General features: G+C 52.4%; 1 protein-coding gene across 1 annotated transcript in view; it reads left to right on the top strand.

Annotated features, from left to right (window-relative positions):
* Positions 1–4,007: 4,007 nt before the first annotated feature.
* Positions 4,008–19,617, top strand: part of LOC147117431 (uncharacterized) — a 16,688-nt gene continuing 1,078 nt past the window's right edge. The window contains exon 1 of the mRNA XM_085989368.1: positions 4,008–5,330. Coding sequence (XP_085845494.1) covers positions 4,008–5,330 — 1,323 coding nt within the window. The remainder of the gene's footprint in view (positions 5,331–19,617) is intronic.

The following is a 19,617-nucleotide window of genomic DNA, read 5'->3' as shown; positions in this document are numbered from 1 at the left end:
AGAAAGACTCCGCAAGGAGACTGGGGACTCACCGAACAAATGGGTAGAGGTCTTGCCTCTGGTCCTCATGGGAATTCGGGCCAGTCAGTCGAAGAGCACAGGGTACTCGCCCCATGAGCTGATGACTGGACGGCCCATGAGGACCCCGGTACATGTGTTGGTGCCCGGCCTCACTGAAGGTCAGCTTCGGGAAACAGACCGGGACCGCTTTGCTGGGAATCTGCTGGAACGACTGCAGCAGATTCACTGGCAAGCGGCCACCAATATGGGGAAACAGCACCGCAGCAACAAACTGCTGCTGGAACCCCGCAAGCAGCAGGACTGGGAAGTCGGCGACCAGGTCATAGTCCGCAGCTTTGCCAGAGTGGGGGTGTTTGAACCACTGTACATGGGTCCTTATAGTATCGTTGATAAGGCCAGCCCAATGGTTTATGCGGTCCAATTACCCCGCCGGGTGAAGTGGTACCACATTAACCAATGTAAGCGGTTTGACTCCACTAGGGTAGGAAGCAAGAAGGTCCCCAAACCCAGAGAAACCCCAGAAGTGACAGGGGACGCCCCGGTGGAGGTGGCAGCTTTGACAGAGGTCGATGTTGGCCCGAAGGCTGTGCCGCCTGGGATGGTCCTCTGCCACTGCAGAGACATCACACCACTTGACAGACAGGCAGGAAGGATAGGACAGGAAGTTCAAAGTCAAGGTCACAGGGAGGCTGGAGCTCAGTGTGAAACCAACGCGCAGCCGAAGGAAGCCCTACGGCACGCAGCAGAGAAGGGAATTGTGTTAAGCATAGTAACCGGAAAAGCAAAGGAAGGGGAGGATCAGTGGGAGGATGAAGGGATACTGCCCATGATGTGGGACTTTGTACTGCCGGTGAGGCGTAGTTCCCGGGCGGTCCGACCCAGGGTGACTTGGTCCCCCGTGTATCCTTCCCCGAATACAAGGGTTCAAAAGCAGAGGAAGCGCCGGAAGGGTAAACTCTGTACTGTGAGGGGTAAGTCCCCGTCACAATCCCCAGAACAAGCACCAGACACAGGGGGACAGTTGAAGGAGGTCCTCCTGCCAGCCCTACGAAAGGGGGTATCTCGATCCCCTGGGCAAGGTCGACAGGATGACCAGGAAAGGGGAGGCAGTTACAGAGACTGACCTGGCCACCCGGAGACGGGTGGTGTTGTACATAGCACTTTTTTTTTTAAAGATAGTTGGGGTGATTTCACAGTGAGGTGAGGGTGTTTGGTTAAGCAAGGAAAACAAAACTTGGTGCTACTCCAGTCGAGCCTGAAGAAGTCTCAGGCAAGACTGTGTTTTTCAATTTGTGTTCCAGAAGATGATACTCACCTACCTGGGGACCTGCGCCGGACGCCGAGGTGGGTGAAACTAGAACTAGGGGGCATAGTCTTAGAATGAAGGATGAAATAGCGGAGCACTTAGCAAATGGGGACAGGATAGGACAGAGTCAACATGGATTTACAAAGGGTAAATCGTGCTTGACTAATCTATTGGAATTTTTTGAGGGAGTAACTGGTAGAATAGATGGGGGAGAGCCAGTAGATGTGGTGTACCTGGACTTCCAAAAGGCCTTCGATAAGGTCCCACATAAAAGATTAGCATGGAAAATTGAGGCTCATGGGATAAAGGGGAAAGTTTTGGCGTGGATAGGGAACTGGCTGTCAGATAGAAAACAGAGAGTTGGAATAAACGGCTCATTTTCTGAATGGCAGGCAGTAACAAGTGGGGTACCACAGGGATCTGTCCTGGGCCCCCAGCTGTTCACAATTTACATTAATGACCTGGATCAGGGAGTCGGATGCAGCATTTCCAAATTTGCAGACGACACTAAACTAGGAGGGGGGGTGGGCTCAGAGGAAGAGACCAGGAAGCTCCAGAGCGATTTGGACAGACTGGGCGATTGGGCGGATAAATGGCAGATGCACTATAATGTGGACAAGTGCGAAGTTATCCACCTTGGGTGCAGGAACGGGAGGGCAAATTATTATTTAAATGGCAATAGATTGGGAGAGGGGGAAGTACAGAGAGACCTGGGTGTTCTTGTACACCAGTCACTGAAGGCGAGCATGCAGGTGCAACAGGCGGTCAAGAAGGCAAACGGTATGCTGGCCTTCATAGCAAAAGGGTTAGAATACAGGAACAGGGATACCTTGCTGCAGCTGTACAGGGCACTGGTGAGACCACACCTCGAGTACTGTGTACAGTTTTGGTCGCCTCATCTGAGGAAGGATGTTCTTGCCATGGAGGGGGTGCAGCGGCGATTCACCAGGCTGATACCAGGAATGGCGGGAATGACCTATGAGGAGAGACTATGTAGTTTAGGGATGTACACACTGGAGTTTAGAAGATTGAGAGGGGACCTCATAGAAGTGTATAAAATTCTGACAGGTCTAGACAGACTGGATGCAGAAGGAATGTTTCCCTTGGCGGGTGAGAACAGAACTAGAGGACATAATTTGAGGATAAGGGCTAAACCATTTAGGACAGAGATGAGGGGGAATTTCTTCACTCAGAGAGTGGTGAACCTGTGGAACTCATTGCCACAGAGGGCAGTGTACGCCAGCTCATTAAATATATTTAAGAGGGAATTAGATATATTTCTACGGGCAAAAGGGGTTAAGGGTTACGGAGAGAAGGCGGGGACGGGATACTGAATTAAAAGATCAGCCATGATCTCATCGAATGGCGGAGCAGGCACGAAGGGCCGAATGGCCTACTCCTGCTCCTATCTTCTATGTATCTATGTAATAAGGGGCTGCTCTTTCAAAACTGAGATGAGGAGGAACTACTTCACTCAGAGGGTGGTAGGTCCATGGAATATGCTGCCCCAAAAAGCTGTAGAAGCTACATCATTATATAAATTTAAAACAGAAATAGACAGTTTCCTAGAAGTAAAGGGAATTAAGGGTTACGGGGAGCGGGCAGGAATTTGGACGTGAGTCTAGGTTCGGATCGGTCATGGCCCTGTGGGTAGCGGAGTGGGCCCAGGGGCCGTGTAGCCTGATCCTGCTCCTATTTCGTGTGTCTAATTCTGTTAGATTCAGGAGATGGTTCTGTGATAGTGGATTGGCGGTTAGGATCAGATCAGCCATGATCTTATTGAATGGCGGAGCAGGCTCGAGGGGCCGATTGGCCTACTCCTGCTCCTATTTCTTATGTTCTTATGTTCTTATGGGACAGCGAGGAGTCCCTGGTGTACGGGTGTTCCGGGGGCAGGGCGCCAACCGTAACCACGGGAGAAGGGATCATGGATGCAGAATACCAGGCCACCTACTTCCACGAGGGAAGATGGCCTGGGTGGTTGGGCTCGAATTCCACCCGGTATTCGAGCCACAAAAGCTTTACTTATGGAGAGGCCTCCATCCCCTGTCTGAACATCGAGGTGGCCACTTCCCGGGTTAGGGTGACAGAGGGGAAAAGGGTGTGTTTGACGTGCAAGGGGGACGTACCTTTAGGACGCTGGTGGTGGCTCAGGAAATTGAGCATGGACATCAAGGACAGGAGCTCAGACTGGGAACGTCTGAGCAACGATACCTACCGGACCATCACGGGGTCACCGGGGGAAGTCACAGTGTGTTGGGAAAAATGGTGGGCCTACGACGAAGGGATGTACATATGCCTATGGGGATCAGCCCAAGTATGCCCAGCGGGGCTGTCCATCGCCTTTGTCAGGTGGTGGCAGGACACAGGGTACGGGTTGGAGTGGGATAGAAGCGGGGAAGCTTGCGTCACCCCTCGCATCCGAGTGCCCATCAATGCCACCGAGCTCCTGGCTCAGGTGAGGAAACCCCTACCCACGCCCAAACACATTGACGCCCACGGATGTCCGACCACCACTAGGGGACCTGGGAATGGGTTGGTATTAGTACCGACGGGTAAGTTAGTGTACCAGGGAGTGCACTAAGCAGTTGCATCTGTGGTCCTTAACCTAACAGAAGTTCGCCTACCTGCGTTCTGCCCCCGGAAAACTGAGTTGCTGTATCAGGCTCTGCTGAGGGAGATGTTCCGAAGCTTCTATGAGCTGGACTTCGGGGACATCAGTGTGGCAGACCTGTACACAAAAGAAGACACGACCGAGAGGGGCAGACAGTGCAGGGGGGTTATGAACGATGTTTTCACTGGGTTTAATACCGGGGCCTCAGTTATGAACAGCCTGGATGATGTGCAGCTGGCCCTACAGATTAATGGGCTAAAGTCTCAGCTGCGCAGCATCCTAGGGAAGGAGAATGATGTTTTGGGCTCCACGCTTCACAAGGGGGTGGCTATGACAGTGCACCTGAAGGAGATTGTCGCCCAGCTAGAGGCTCATGCTCGGACAATAAACACCTTGATTAAGGAGGACCGGCTGGCCTCCGATCAGGCGGCACAGAATGAGGTGTGTGTGCTCTGTGGGGCCTGGTTGTTGGGAGAGGGCCGCAGTAACTTGGAAGACCTTAGGCAAGGTCGGGTCCCCTCCTGGATCAGCAACCAGCACCTGGAGGCACTGCACCCCTATAGCCACACCCTCAGCCCATGCCAGCTCCGAGTGGCGTCGGAGGCCTATCCTGTCCCGGTTGATTGTGGGAAATCCAACCACACTATTGTGGGTGTGGTTGTGCGAATGCCAGTGATGGGGTTATCCGCCAAACCAGCACCCCTGTATCATGTGGAGAATGTCGGGGTCATTCGTGGGGGGGTACACGTCCGTTTCACAACGGTCCCACCCTATGTCATTGTGTGGGAGCACACAGTGACGGGTACTGACCTGTCTGGTTGCCGTAGCCGGGGAGCACAGGTGATACTGTGTCCCCAGCACTTGAACGCCTTCAGGAGGTCACAATGCGGGTTTAGCACTGCTGGGGCAGAACCTATAAATTGCACGATGGAGGTAATGGCACCTGGCCATGTACCTCCACAGATAGCATATGTGGGTGGTGGGACATATTGCGTCACCACGACTGCCCGCCGGTATAGGCACGGCCCGAGTGAGTGGTGTGATATACCGGACAGCAGCTTTTGCTTTAAACCTAGGGCAGAAGTTCAAGTGGCCCAGGAAAGGATCATTCCAATCCCGGAACCCTCCACAATTCACCTCACGGTACAGTACAATGTAAGTGATTTGCAGAACTATGTTGCCCGGTTTGGGTACTCTATACCACTCTTACCTGAGAAACTCACTGCCTTATTGAAGGCACTGGACCTCAGTCAAAAACATTACTTCACCCTTGAACAGAAAAACAAAGACATAGCTCTTGGGAGCGCAGACATACAGTCACCCGCGTGGTGGGAATGGGGAACGAGGGTAGATACCCCTGTCGGGCTTCGCATGGCCTCCCACACGCTGGTAATTGTACAACTGGTCATTGTAGTGTATCTCATTATAAACACCTGCAAAGCCAGAAGAGCCCTCAAAGCACACCGGTGTCTGAAATTATTCAACAAGCAGCAACAGAAGGACAGCCCAGTATAACCATGAGAAGAATGCCCTTTTGTTTCCAGGTATTCTTTCCTCGTCGGAAACAAAGGACCATTCTGATGCACTGTATCGCATCGCTACTCGCACCCAGAGCTGGCTAATACCATACACTACGTAAGCTGTCAAAACTTATATACGGCAAAGTTGTACGAATTTACACCATCACGGATGGATAGGGCGAAAGCTGTACAACTTTGCAGGAAAGGACGCAAGGAACACACGCGGCATGGGGTATTTGTTATGCTCTATGTAATGGAAAAATGTAGTACCTTGTTTTGATGTATACCTGAAAGGGGATATGATTATTGTACCTTTTTCTTTAAGGAAAATGATATTGTTTTGTACACACTAACTTTGTAAGGGTCATTAGTTAGAGTAAACAACAGGGATGACTGACACTTGGTAGGCCTTTGGATTTTCTTACATGGCAATTGACACATCCCAGCTATATCCGGTTGTGTCAAGATGGGGGACTGTAGGGTTTGAAAATCCACAACCACGTTTTATTGGAGCCCTCTAAGGGCAAGGTGACCAAAATTGGATTGCCCTATACAGTTTAAAACCAACATTTTTGGCCAATGCAGTGGTCCCGAAAAGCAGGCTGGGATATCTGATTACAGGGGACTGTGGCTCAGAAGCAAGCCATAAGTGTCGGCCAATCGAAACAAAGTGCATTCTCAAAGGCCAATCAGGGGACTGAGTCGGGCCTGAAGCAAGGATATGTGATTCACCCCTAATCGAGCTATGAGTACAGGCCATCATCACCTTAATCCACTCGGACTAGGGACAATAGTTTTGGGATCACTACAGTTAAGAGGTGACCCAAAATAATCAAGTCCCAGGACTGACACAATGGGACAGCAGACTTGGAGGAGCCGCTGTGCACTCAAAACAATACCCCTGCCCTCGAACTTGTAAACACCAATTTAATTGGGCGCAAAGAGGCCGAAATGGAATTGGGTATAAAATACAGAACCAAGAGATTATTAAAAAAACCAGAAGAAAGAGCAGGAGAGCGAGTTAAGAAGCTGAGGGAGAGACGAGCTGGGGCGAACTACCATCTAAAGAACTCCAACCACACTGATGAGAAGATCCACCATTAGGCCCCAGACTCAATCGGCATACTGAAAGTTTAAACCGCACCGTATACCGACTCCCGTCCCGGGGACATCAACAAGAAGATACCAACGACCGAAGTGGCTGTGGAAGATGGCATTCACTCCCGCTATTTCGGGAGCCTTTTCCATCAAGCACAAACCAACCAACAACAGCAACAACCCAACAACCGCACTCAAAATAGGCTGTGAGTATAATCCAAGGGCCTGCAACTGTCAGTCTAGTCTAGGTAGGAAAGTGGGTTGGTGGGATTGGACTTGGTAAAGTTAAAACAGTGTAAAACATTCTCGTTATGTCCGTTCTCTCCCATATTGTATTTATAGTTATAGAGTGTGTGTGTTTATTACGTTCGTGGTAGAACCAAATAAAATTGGTTGTCACCTGTTTTTTCCAAGGACTACTTGTCTCTGAGTGTCTATTTAAAGTGCATTGTTCTCCATCCAAATTCTGGAGTTAGAACCAGATCGGGGCATTAGGGCGCTTCGAACCCGCCAAACAAGGGAACAGCAGGCTAGGGAAAAAGAGAGAGGACTATAGGAGCCCTTGGGCTCAGGAGTACCCTGCAGATTAGGTATAAACTGTGCGGGTCGTCACCGTATTCTAGTCCTCCTCTATAAGCTGTTGTTCTCTATCTCCTTAGAGGGTGTTTAGTGACACCCGACCTGCAGGCTAACATAAGCTGCAAGGGTATAAAGGAGACAGAGGCCCAATACATTAACAGGCACTAAAGACCCCTGTAATTGGGCAGAGCAAACCCCCCTACAGAGGTGTAATACAAACAGAAAATGCTGGAAATACTCAGCAGGTTTCCATAATTTTCTGTTTTCATTTCAGATTTCCAGTATCTGCAGTATTTTGCTAACAGGTTTTCAGCAAGTACAGAGGCAGGGAAAGGAGGGGGAGGGGAGGATAGGAAAGAACAAAAGGGAAGGTCTGATAGAGTGGAAGGCAGGAGTGATTAAAAGACAAAAGGGATGATGATGCAAGGCAAAAGGGGGTGGTAATTTGACAAGTAACGAAATGAAAGATGGGTTTAAAGGAGGTGTAGATGAGAATGGCAGAATCATTACCAATGGCTGCTGTCCAAAAAAATGGGGGCAGTGGTTATGATCTGAAATTGTTGAACTCAATCTTGAGTCCGGAAGGCTGAAAAGTGCCTAATCAAAAGATGAGGTGCTGTTCCTCGAGCTTACGTTAAGCTTCATTGTCCTCGGCCTCCTGCACTGTTCCAGAGAGGTCAGAGTGGGAGTGGGGCGGAGAACTAAAATGACAGATGACCGGAAGCTCGGGGTCATGCTTGCAGACTGAATGGAGGTGTTCCGCAAAGCGTGTGTTTGGTCTCCCCAATGTAGAGGAGACTGCGTTGTGAGCAGAGAATACAGTATACTAAATTGCAAGAATTACAAGTAAATCTCTATTTCACTTGGAACGAGTGTTTGGGGCCCTGGACGGTGGGAAGGGAGGAGGTAAAGGGCAGGTGTTGCATCTCCTGCGCTTGCACGGGAAGGTGCCATGGGAAGGGGAGGAGGTGTTGGGGGTGATTGAGAAGTGGACCAGGGAAACCAATGCTTTAGAAGTAGTTTAACAATCACTAGGAATAAATGCAAAATCAAATATTGCACCCAAAGTAGCATTAAGTATTTTTTCTCTTGAGTTGTAGCCCTCCAGATGTTAATACCTTTCTCACTTCCAAGCTCGATTACTTTAATCCCATCCTCGATCCTCCATAAACTTCAGCTCATCCAAAACTCTGCTGTTGGTGTCCTATGCGGCACCAAGTCACCATTGCCCATGCCCTACATTGGCTCCTGAAAATTCTCATCATTATGTTTAAAACCCTCCAAGGAATACCCTTCCCTAACTTTTTATCTGCCTTCAACCATACAACCCGATAAAACTCGCCTTTATATCACCATTTTGGCCATACCTTCAGTTAGCTAGATCCCACTCTCCACTTCCCTCACCTTTTAAAACCCTCCCTAAAACCCAGCTGTATAATCAGGCTTTTGCTCACCCCTCCTGATCTAGCTTTCTTTGGCTCAATGTATATCCCCCACCTTTTCTTATGCCCCTGTGAAGACCTTGGGATGTCTTCTGTGCTAAAGATACTAGATAAATATAAATTGTTCTGATTTAAAAACTCTCATGTAATTCCTACTTCAAGTTACATGTGAACTCTGTTCATGTGCTACCCATTTTAACCCCTCCTCCTCTAGATATCACTCAGCAAGAAAAAACAGGGAAGGATAAAGATCTGCCAGGCACCACTGCTTCAAGTTCAGCCAGCACAGCATTACACACACTATCATTTACTCTTTCCCAACCAAGCACCAGGCAGCATCAAAGAAAGAACAAACTTGTTTTTCACCTTTCTCAACCTCAGAATGCTCCAAAGGATTTTACAGCCAATTTAGTCACTGTTATAATGTCAAGAAACATAGCAGCCAATTTGCACACAACAAGGTTCCACAGTGAGATAAATTGCCAAATAATTTTTTTTCAGTGATGTTGGTTGAGGGATAAATTTTAGCCAGAAGAAATTCTTCTTTAAGTAATGCCATGGGATCCTTTACAATCACCTGAGATGGGAGACAAGACCTTAGTTTAACATCTTATCCAAAACATGGCACCTCTGACAGTGCAGCATTTCCTCAGTACTGCACTGAAGAGTTAGACTAGAATAAGTGTTCAAGTCTCTGGAAAGGGGCTTGATCCCACAACCTCCTGACTCAGACAAGCATGGTACCACACAGTAAGCCAGCAAGGGAAAACCTTGCTGCAACCAATTCTCCCTCTCAGCACAATTTTAAGATAACCTGCAACCCTTTAATAGCTGCTGGAACCAGGTAACCAGTTCTTTGACCCTACCATTATACCCAATGCATCATACGTTGATTTCCTGCAGTGTTACACTAATATGCTCACTTTGCATTATAGCAAGAAGAACGTTCATAGCACTACAGGTGCACGTTACACCAAAAGAGCAGCATTAGCCCTGGCAAAGCAACAGAAATGATATATCAGCCCTGTGATTCACTTCTAGGAGCCGCTTTTAATTTTGGGGCAGCTGGCTTGCGGAGCCCACCTGTTCTGGCAGCGAAGAGGTTTGACTCCCATTTAAATAGAACTGGCAAGCTGCCCGCCCAAATGGGCATGCCGATGCAGTTCATTGGAATTTGGCCGGCACAATATCTGGCAGCCCGGAGACTCCCTGGCTGGCAGCAATGTAAACCGGAGGGGAAGGGGTGGGGGGGCGAAGGACTGTGATCGCAGAGGTGGGTGATTATTTTTGTAGCATTAGGAGGGGCACGGTAGCATAGTGGCTATGTTACTGGACTAGTAATCCAGCGGCCTGGACTAATGATCCGGAGACATGAGTTCACAATCCCACCACGGCAGCTGGGGAATTTCAATTCAGTTAATTAAATAAATCTGGAATAAAAAGCTAGTTTCAGTAATGGTGACCATGAAACTATTGGATTGTTGTTGAAAACCCATCTGGTTTATCAATGTCCTTTAGAGAAGAAAATCTGCCATCCTTACCTGGTCCGGCAAAGAAAAAAAGACTTGCAATTATATAGCGCCTTTCACGACCACCGGAGATCTCAAAGTGCCAATGAAGTACTTTTGAAGTGGAGTCACTGTTGTAATGTGGGAAATGCGGCAATCAATTTGCACTGTGAAAATGACCAGATAATCTGTTTTTGTTATGTTGGTTGAGGGAGAAATTGGCCAAGACACCGGAGATAAACTTCCCTGCTCTTTTACGTGGGATCTTTTACATCCACCTGAGAGAGCAGACAGGGCCTCGGTTTAATGTCTTATCCGAAAGACGGTACCTCCGACAGTGCAGCGCTCGCTCAGCACTGCACTGGAGTATCAGTCTAACTTTATGTGCACAAGTCCCTGGAGTGGGACTCGAACCCACAACCGAAGCGAGTGTGCTACCCACTGGGTCACAGCTGACACTATGTAACTCCATCAATGTGGTTGACTCTTAACTACCCTCTGAAATGGTCTAGCTCGCCACTGAGTTGTAAAAAACCGCTACGAAAAAACAATAATAAAACCGGACGGACCACCCGGCATCGACCTCGGCACCAGCTACAGACACGACAATGGTGCACCCAGTCCAGTCGACCCTGCAAAGTCCTCCTCAGCAACATCTGGGGATTTGTGCCAAAATTGGGAGAGCTGTCCCACAGACTAGTCAAGCAACAGCTTGACATAGTCATACTCACAGAATCATACCTTTCAGCCAATGTCCCAAACTCCTCCATCACCATCCCTGGGTATGTCCTGTCCCACCATCAGGACAGACCCACCAGGGATTCCAGCACAGTGATATACAGTTGGAAAGGCGTGGCCCTGGGAGTCCTCAACATTGACTCCGGACCCCATGAAGTCTCATGGCTTATGGGCAAGGAAACCTCCCTCAGCTGATTACCACCTACCGCCCTCCCTCAGCTGATGAATCAGTACTCCTCCATGTTGAACACCACTCACAAGAAGCATTGAGAGTAGAAAGGGCACAGAATGTACACTGGGTGGGGGACTTCAATGTCCATCACCAAGAGTGGTTCGGTAGCACCACTACTGACCGAGCTGGCCGAGTCCTGAAGGACATAGCTGCCAGTCTGGGCCTACGACCAGTGGTAAGAGAACCAACATGAGGTAAATCTATTTGACCTCGTCCTCACCAATCTATCTGTCGCAGATGCATCTGTCCATGACAGCATTGGTAGCAGTGACCACCGCACAGTCATTGTGGAGACGAAATCCCATCTTCACACTGAGGACACCCTCCATCGTCTTGTGTGGCACTACCACTGTGCTAAATGGGATAGATTCAGAACAGATCTAGCAGCTCAAAACTGGGCATCCATGTGGCGCCGTGGGCCATCAGCAGCAGCAGAATTATATTCCACCACAATCTGTAACCTCATGGCCCGGCATATCCCTCACTCTACCATTACCATCAAGCCAGGAGACCAACCCTGGTTCAATAAGGAGTGTGAAAGAGCATGCCAAGAGCAGCACCAGGCGTACTTAAAAATGCGGTGCCAACCTGGGGAAGCTGCAACACAGGACTACATGCATGCTAAAAAGTGGAAGCAGCATGCTATAGACAAAGCTAAACGATCCCACAATCAACGGATCAGATCCAAGCTCTGCAGTCCTGCCACGTCCAGTCGTGAATGGTGGTGGTCCATTAAACAACTAACGGGAAGAGGAGGCTTCATGAATATCCCCATCCTCAATGATGGTGGAGCCCAGCATTTGCAACCATCTTCAGCCAGAAGTGCCGAGTGGATGATCCATATTGGCCTCCTTCTGAGGTCCCCACCACCACAGAAGCCAGTCTTCAGCTAATTCGAGTCACTCCATGTGGTATCAAGAAACGGCTGAGCGCACTGGATACAGCAAAGGCTGTGGGCCCCGACATCATCTCGGCTGTCGCGCTGAAGACTTGTGCGCCAGAATTAGCTGCGCCTCTAGGCAAGCTGTTTCAGTACAGCTACAACACTGGCATCTATCTGACAATGTGGAAAACTGCCCAGGTATGTCCTGTCCACAAAAAGCAGGACAAATCCAATCCGGCCAATTACTGCCCCAACAGTCTACTCTCAATCATCAGCAGATGGTAGGTGTCATCGACAGTGCTATCAAGCAGCACTTACTCACCAATAACCTGCTCACTGATGCCCAGTTTGGCTTCCACCAGGACCACTTGACTCCAGACCCTCATTGCAGCCTTGGTTCAAACATGGACAAAAGAGCTGAATTCCAGAGGTGAAGTGAGAGTGACTGCGCTTGAAATCAAGGCAGCATTTGACCGAGTGTGGCATCAAGGAGCCCTAGTAAAACTGAAGTCAGTGGGAATCGGGGGGGGGGGGGGGAAACTCTCCACTGGCTGGAGTCATACTTAGCACAAAGGAAGATGGTTGTGGTGGTTGGAGGTCAATCATCACAGCCCCAGGATATCGCTGCAGGTTTTCCTCAGGGCAATGTCCTAGGCCCAAGCATCTTCAGCTGCTTCATCAATGACCTTCCCTCCAACATAAGGTCAGAAGTGGGGATGTTCGCTGATGACTGCACAGTGTTCACTGCCATTTGCAGCTCCTCAAATAATGAAGCAGTCCATGTCCACATGCAGCAAGACCTGGATGACATTCAGGCTTGGGCTGATAAGTGGCAATTAACATTCGCGCCACACAAAAGCCAGGCAATGACTATCTCCAACAGGAGAGAGTGCAAACACCTCCCCATGATATTCAACGGCATTGCCATCGTCGAATCCTCCACCATCTATATCCTGGGGGTCACCATTGACCAGAAACTTAACTGGACCAGCCACATAAATACAATGGCAACAAGAGCAGGTCAGAGGCTGGGTATTCTGTGGCGAGTGTTTCACCTTCTGACTCCCCAAAGTCTTTCCACCATCTACAAGGCACAAGTAAGGAGTGTGATGGAATACTCTTTACTTGCCTGGATGAGTGCAGCTCCAACAACACTCAAGAAACTTGACATTATCCAGGACAAAGCAACCCACTTGATTGGTTAAGGTGGTGGATAGGGTGCCATTCATTCCCTCCACCACTGGTGTACTGTGGCTGCAGTGTGTACCAACCCGATTTTGAGGCCGTTAATTGCCCGTTAACAGCGAGTGTGGCAAGTTAAAATTGACCCCTTACAATAACACAATAAATTTGTTTGTATCACCACCTTTGCTTATGTCTCCTCTATTACATATATATCTGATTAGGAAAAAAGCAACAGTAATTTAAAATAATGGGAAATATTGCGAACATGGCAAAAAGGAGAAGGACAGGTTTAACTATGTTTGGGAGTTATTGTGTTATCTATCTATATTATATTTATATATTAGATCGTTCTGTCTGTGTGTATGTCCAGGCATCACTCAAAAGTTATAGAGCATACCTACACATATGTTATATCAAAAGAAAGCTTATGATTACGGGGGCGTATTTACTTTTTGTTCAGACAAAAATTGTTCGAACAGTATAAAAAAAAAGTTCAAAATTCCGCTCATTAGCCCGCTCATTAGCGGTTGACCAATCCTATGGGGGAATTAGCGTTGAGTGACGTGATGGTTGACCAATCATACGGGGGAATCCGCTCATTAGCATTGAGTGACGTGATGGTTGACCAATCCTACGGGGGGAGCGTGCTGTGTCATGGGGGGGCGTTTCATGGCGTTTGTGGGCGGGGCTTGATCTTTCAAACTGCCGTTAATTCGGCCATCTTGATTTTTCTGCATCTCCTTCCCTCATTCTCTCCTTCTCTCTCTCTCTCTCTCTCCTCTTCCCCCTCTCTCTCTTGCCGTGAGTGCGGGACCGGCAAAAGCAGGGCTTTCCAACGAGCCATTCCCGACCGCAATCGGACACCGGGAGTCCGCAGCCAAAGGCGTTCCTCTGCCGCCCAGCCAACCGGGTCCAAAGGCCCACCGCGTTAACCATCAGCAACCCCGGGCTCGCTTCGGAGCGCTGGGCACCCGGCCTCCCGTTGTCGGACTGACTCCGTTCTGCTACCGAGGTGAGTCCGGCTGGGCCTGAGGCGCTAGCGAGGGAGAGGGGAGGCAGGGAGAGAAATCAAAGGAGGGAGAGACACGGAGAGAGAGAGAGGGCGAGGGAGGGAGAGGAGAGGAGAGGGGCGAGGGAGGGAGAGGAGAGGGGCGAGGGAGGGAGGGAGAGGAGAGGGGCGAGGGAGGGAGGGAGAGCAGAGGGGGAGGGAGAGCAGAGGGGGAGGGAGAGCAGAGGGGGAGGGAGGGAGAGGAGAGGGGGAGGTAGAGGAGAGGGGCAGGGAAGGAGAGGAGATGGGGACTGAGAGGGTAGGGGGAGAGCAGAGGGGGGGAGAGCAGGGAGGGAGGGAGGGAGAGCGAGAGGGAGAGCAGAGGGGGAGGGAGAGCAGAGGGGGAGGGAGGGAGAGCGAGAGGGAGAGCAGAGGGGGAGAGGGGGAGGGAGGGAGAGGAGAGGGGGAGGTAGAGGAGAGGGGCAGGGAGGGAGAGGAGAGGAGACGGGGACTGAGAGGGTAGGGGAGGGAGAGGAGAGGGGGAGGGAGAGCAGAGGGGGAGGGAGAGCGAGAGGGAGAGCAGAGGGGGAGGGAGGGAGGTAGAGGAGAGGGGGAGGTAGAGGAGAGGGGCAGGGAGGGAGAGGAGAGAGGGAGAGGAGAGGGGAGGGAGGGGGAGGGAGAGGAGAGGAGAGGGGGAGGGAGAGGAGGGGGGAGGGAGAGTGAGAGGGAGAGCAGAGGGGGAGGGAGAGTGAGAGGGAGAGCAGGGGGAGGGAGGGAGAGAGGGGGAGGGAGGGAGGGAGAGAGGGGGAGGGAGAGAGGGGGAGGGAGGAAGGGAGAGGAGAGGGGGAGGTAGAGGAGAGGGGCAGGGAGGGAGAGGAGAGGAGACGGGGCCTGAGAGGGTACGGGGAGGGAGAGGGGGAGGGAGAGAGGGGGAGGGATGAAGGGAGAGGAGAGGGGGAGGTAGAGGAGAGGGGCAGGGAGGGAGAGGAGAGCAGACGGGGACTGAGAGGGTAGGGGGAGGGAGAGGAGAGGAGAGGGGGAGGGATGGGAGAGGAGAGTGACCAGCCCACCAGTCACAGAGCGGGGGAGCGGCAGCGGCCGGCCGTAAACCGCGCGACCCAAAAAAGCCCTGGCAATGCCAGGCACCCCCAGCTATCTATCTATATATCGATATATATAAAGCGGCTCTTCTGTCTGTCTGTCTGTCTGTCCGCCTGGTCTCTATATGTTTGGAAGTTACAGAGCGTACCGATGCGCGCGTCGCCTCAAAAGAAAGCTTGCGATTCCGGACCGGTCATAGGCATATTTACGTTACGGCCGGACAAAAATCCCGCCCGCGATATCCCAAAAACGTTCAGCGTTCCGCTCATTAGCATCTCATTAGCGACCGTATGACGCCAAGGTCTTCCTACAGTTGAGTGTCGAGTGACTCGACGATTGACCAATCCTACGCTTCGGTGACCTGACCGGTCGACCAATCAGTGCGTGTGTGGGCGGGCCTTATCCTTCTGAACCGAGGTGAGTGGCCGCCATCTTGATTTTCCACGATTTTTTCCCCCACACTTTCTGTGTGTTAGGGAACTAAGGTAAATATTTCAATTATGTGTTAGGCAATTAATTAACAATTTATTTGAGTTTTATATTGTGTTTAGCAACCCCCCCCCTCCTCCTCACCCTCGCGCAGGGGGGACTCGGGGCCTGAAGCTGAAAAAATTTCTCTCTCTCTCTCTCTCTTTCTTCCCTCTCTCTCTCTCCTTCTCCTCTTCCCTCTCTCTCCTTCTCCTCTTCCCTCTCTCCTCTTCCCTCTCTCTCCTTCTCCTCTTCCCTCTCTGTCTCTCTCTACTTCCCCCTCTCAGGTGTCGCGGACGGAGCGCGGGCGCGCCGCCCGAAGTTTCCCGCTCGCTAACGGCCTTGCCGGCTCCCATGGGCCGCTCGCACTGACCGCGCATGCGCCGCCCGCACTCACCGCGCATGCGCCGCCTGCCCGCAGCGGCCGTCCATCAGCCGCGCGATACGCGGGGGACCTCAGCAACGGCACCGGACCTCAGGCGCTAGGCAGGGGGAGGGGCCGGAGAGAGGGACAGAGGGGAGTGGGGGAGCGCGGGAGTGGGGGAGGGGAGGGGAGGGGTGGGGGGGAGAGGGAGACAGGGGAGGGAGGGGAGGGGAGGGAGAGAGGGGGGGGGGGGAGAGAGGGGAGGGGAGGGAGAGAGGGGAGGGAGGGATAGGACAGGGTGAGGACATGACAGGGAAAGGGGGGACACACAGGGGCAGGGAGACCAAATGCCCCAAAATTGCCCTCGCGCCCCAAAATTGCCCTCGCAACGCGGGGCTCCGGGGCCTGAAGCTGAAAAAATTTATCTCTCTCTCTCTCTCTTTCTTCCCTCTCTCTCTCTCCTTCTCCTCTTCCCTCTCTCTCCTTCTCCTCTTCCCTCTCTCCTCTTCCCTCTCTGTCTCACTCTACTTCCCCCTCTCAGGTGTCGCGGACGGAGCGCGGGCGCGCCGCCCGAAGTTTCCCGCTCGCTAACGGCCTTGCCGGCTCCCGCGGGCCGCTCGCACTGACCGCGCATGCGCCGCCCGCACGCACTGCGCATGCGCCGCCCGCACTCACCGCGCATGCGCCGCCCGACCGCACGCAGCGGCCGTCCATCAGCCGCGCGATACGCGGGGGACCTCAGCAATGGCACCGGACCTCAGGTGCTAGGCAGGGGGAGGGGCCGGAGAGAGGGACAGAGGGGAGTGGGGGAGCGGGGGAGTGGGGGAGGGGAGTGGAGGGAGAGAGGGGAGGGGAGGGAGGGAGAGAGGGGAGGGGAGGGAGAGAGGGGAGGGAGGGATAGGACAGGGAGAGGACATGACAGGGAGAGGGGGGACACACAGGGGCAGGGAGACCAAACGCCCCAAAATTGCCCTCGCGCCCCAAAATTGCCCTCGCAACGCGGGGCTCGCTAGGCAGGGGGAGGGGCCGGAGAGAGGGACAGAGGGGAGTGGGGGAGCGGGGGAGTGGGGGAGGGGAGGGGGAGGGAGGGGAGGGAGGGAGGGGAGGGAGGGAGAGAGGGGAGGGGAGGGAGGGAGAGGAGGGAGGGATAGGACAGGGAGAGGACATGACAGGGAGAGGGGGGACACACAGGGGCAGGGAGACCAAACGCCCCAAAATTGCCCTCGCGCCCCAAAATAGCCCTCGCAACGCGGGGCTCCCCAGCTAGTATCTATATATATAAAGCGGCTCTTCTGTCTGTCTGTCCGCCTGGTCTCTATACATTTGGAAGTTACAGAGCGTACCGACGCGCGCGTCACCTCAAAAGAAAGCTTGCGATTCCGGACCGGTCATAGGCGTATTTACGTTTCGGCCGGACAAAAATCCCGCCCGCGGTATCCCAAAAACGTTCAGCGTTCCGCTCATTAGCATCTCATTAGCGACCGTGTGACGTCGAGGTCTTCCTACAGTTGAGTGTCGAGTGACTCGACGATTGACCAATCCTACGCTTCGGTGACCTGACCGGTCGACCAATCGGTGCGTGTGTGGGCGGGCCTTATCCTTCTGAACCGAGGTGAGTGGCCGCCATCTTGATTTTCCACGATTTTTTCCCCCACACTTTCTGTGTGTTAGGGAACTAAGGTAAATATTTCAATTATGTGTTAGGCAATTAATTAACAATTTATTTGAGTTTTATATTGTGTTTAGCAACCCCCCCCCTCCTCCTCACCCTCGCGCAGGGGGGACTCGGGGCCTGAAGCTGAAAAAATTTCTCTCTCTCTCTCTCCCCTCTCTCTCTCTCTCCTTCTCCTCTTCCCTCTCTCTCCTTCTCCTCTTCCCTCTCTCCTCTTCCCTCTCTCTCCTTCTCCTCTTCCCTCTCTGTCTCTCTCTACTTCCCCCTCTCAGGTGTCGCGGACGGAGCGCAGGCGCGCCGCCCGAAATTTCCCGCTCGCTGACGGCCTTGCCGGCTCCCGCGGGCCGCTCGCACTGACCGCGCATGCGCCGCCCGCACTCACCGCGCATGCGCCGCCCGCACTCACCGCGCATGCGCCGCCCGCCCGCACGCAGCGGCCGTCCATCAGCCGCGCGATACGCGGGGGACCTCAGCAACGGCACCGGACCTCAGGCGCTAGGCAGGGGGAGGGGCCGGAGAGAGGGACAGAGGGGAGGGGGAGTGGGGGAGGGGAGGGGAGGGAGAGAGGGGAGGGGAGGGAGGGAGAGAGGGGAGGGGAGGGAGGGAGAGAGGGGAGGGGAGGGATAGGACAGGGAGAGGACATGACAGGGAGAGGGGGGACACACAGGGGCAGGGAGACCAAACGCCCCAAAATTGCCCTCGCGCCCCAAAATTGCCCTCGCAACGCGGGGCTCGCTAGGCAGGGGGAGGGGCCGGAGAGAGGGACAGAGGGGAGTGGGGGAGCGGGGGAGTGGGGGGGAGGGAGAGAGGGGAGGGGAGGGATGGAGAGAGGGGAGGGGAGGGAGAGAGGGGAGGGAGTGATAGGACAGGGAGAGGACATGACAGGGAGAGGGGGGACACACAGGGGCAGGGAGACCAAACGCCCCAAAATTGCCCTCGCAACGCGGGGCTCCCCAGCTAGTATATAATAAAGCGGTCGATCTGTCTGTCTGTCATTCCGTCTGTCTGTCTGTATTGTATGAACTCAAAAGTTATAGAGCGTACCTACACGTGTGTTACATCGAAAGAAAGCTTACGATTCCAGAACCGTCATAAGCGTATTTACGTTTCGGCCAGACAAAAATTGCACCCGCGGTATCCAAAAAACCTTCAACATTCCGCTCATTATCCGCTCATTAGCATCGAGTGACGTCGAGGTCGACCAATCGTACGGTCGAGCGACCCGATGGTCGACCAATCGTTGCGTGGGCGGGGGCGGGTTCCTGGCGCGTGCGTGCGGGCCCTCCTACATTCGAGTGATGGGACGATTGACCAATCCTACGCTTCGCTGACCTGACGGTCCACCAATCGGTGCGTGTGTGGGCGTGCCTTATCGTTTCTGAACCGAGGTGAGTCGCCGCCATCTTGATTCCAAACTTTTCATTTCTTTTCCCGCTTTCTGCGTGTTTCTTTTCAAATCTACATTTCCAGCAAAAAAAAAGTTGCTTTTAAAAGACAAATTGTTTTAAAAAAAAGTTAATTAATTTGTAAATCTTTTAGTCATAGTCATGGAGTCATAGAGTAATACAGCACGGATAGAGGCCCTTCGGCCCATCGTGTCCATGCCGGGCATCAAGCCCTGTCTAATCTAATCCCATATTCCAGCATTTGGCCCGTAGCCTTGTATGCTATGGCATTTCAAATGCTCATCCAAATGCTTCTTAAATGTTGTGAGGGTTTCTGCCTCCACAACCCTTTCAGGCAGTGAGTTCCAGACTCCAACCACCCTCTGGGTGAAAAAGTTCTTTCTCAAATCCCCTCTAAACCTCCCGCCCTTTACCTTGAATCTATGCCCCCTAGTTATTGACCCCTCTACTAAGGGGAAAAGCTCCTCAGCATCCATCCTATCTATGCCCCTC

This window comes from Somniosus microcephalus, chromosome 5 (assembly GCF_052327205.1).
Source record: "Somniosus microcephalus isolate GS21.2 chromosome 5, FLI_Smic_1.0, whole genome shotgun sequence".
Lineage (NCBI taxonomy): Eukaryota > Metazoa > Chordata > Chondrichthyes > Squaliformes > Somniosidae > Somniosus > Somniosus microcephalus.
The sequence above is the reverse complement of the archived record's forward strand: the minus strand, read 5'-3'. Positions and strand labels throughout refer to the sequence as shown.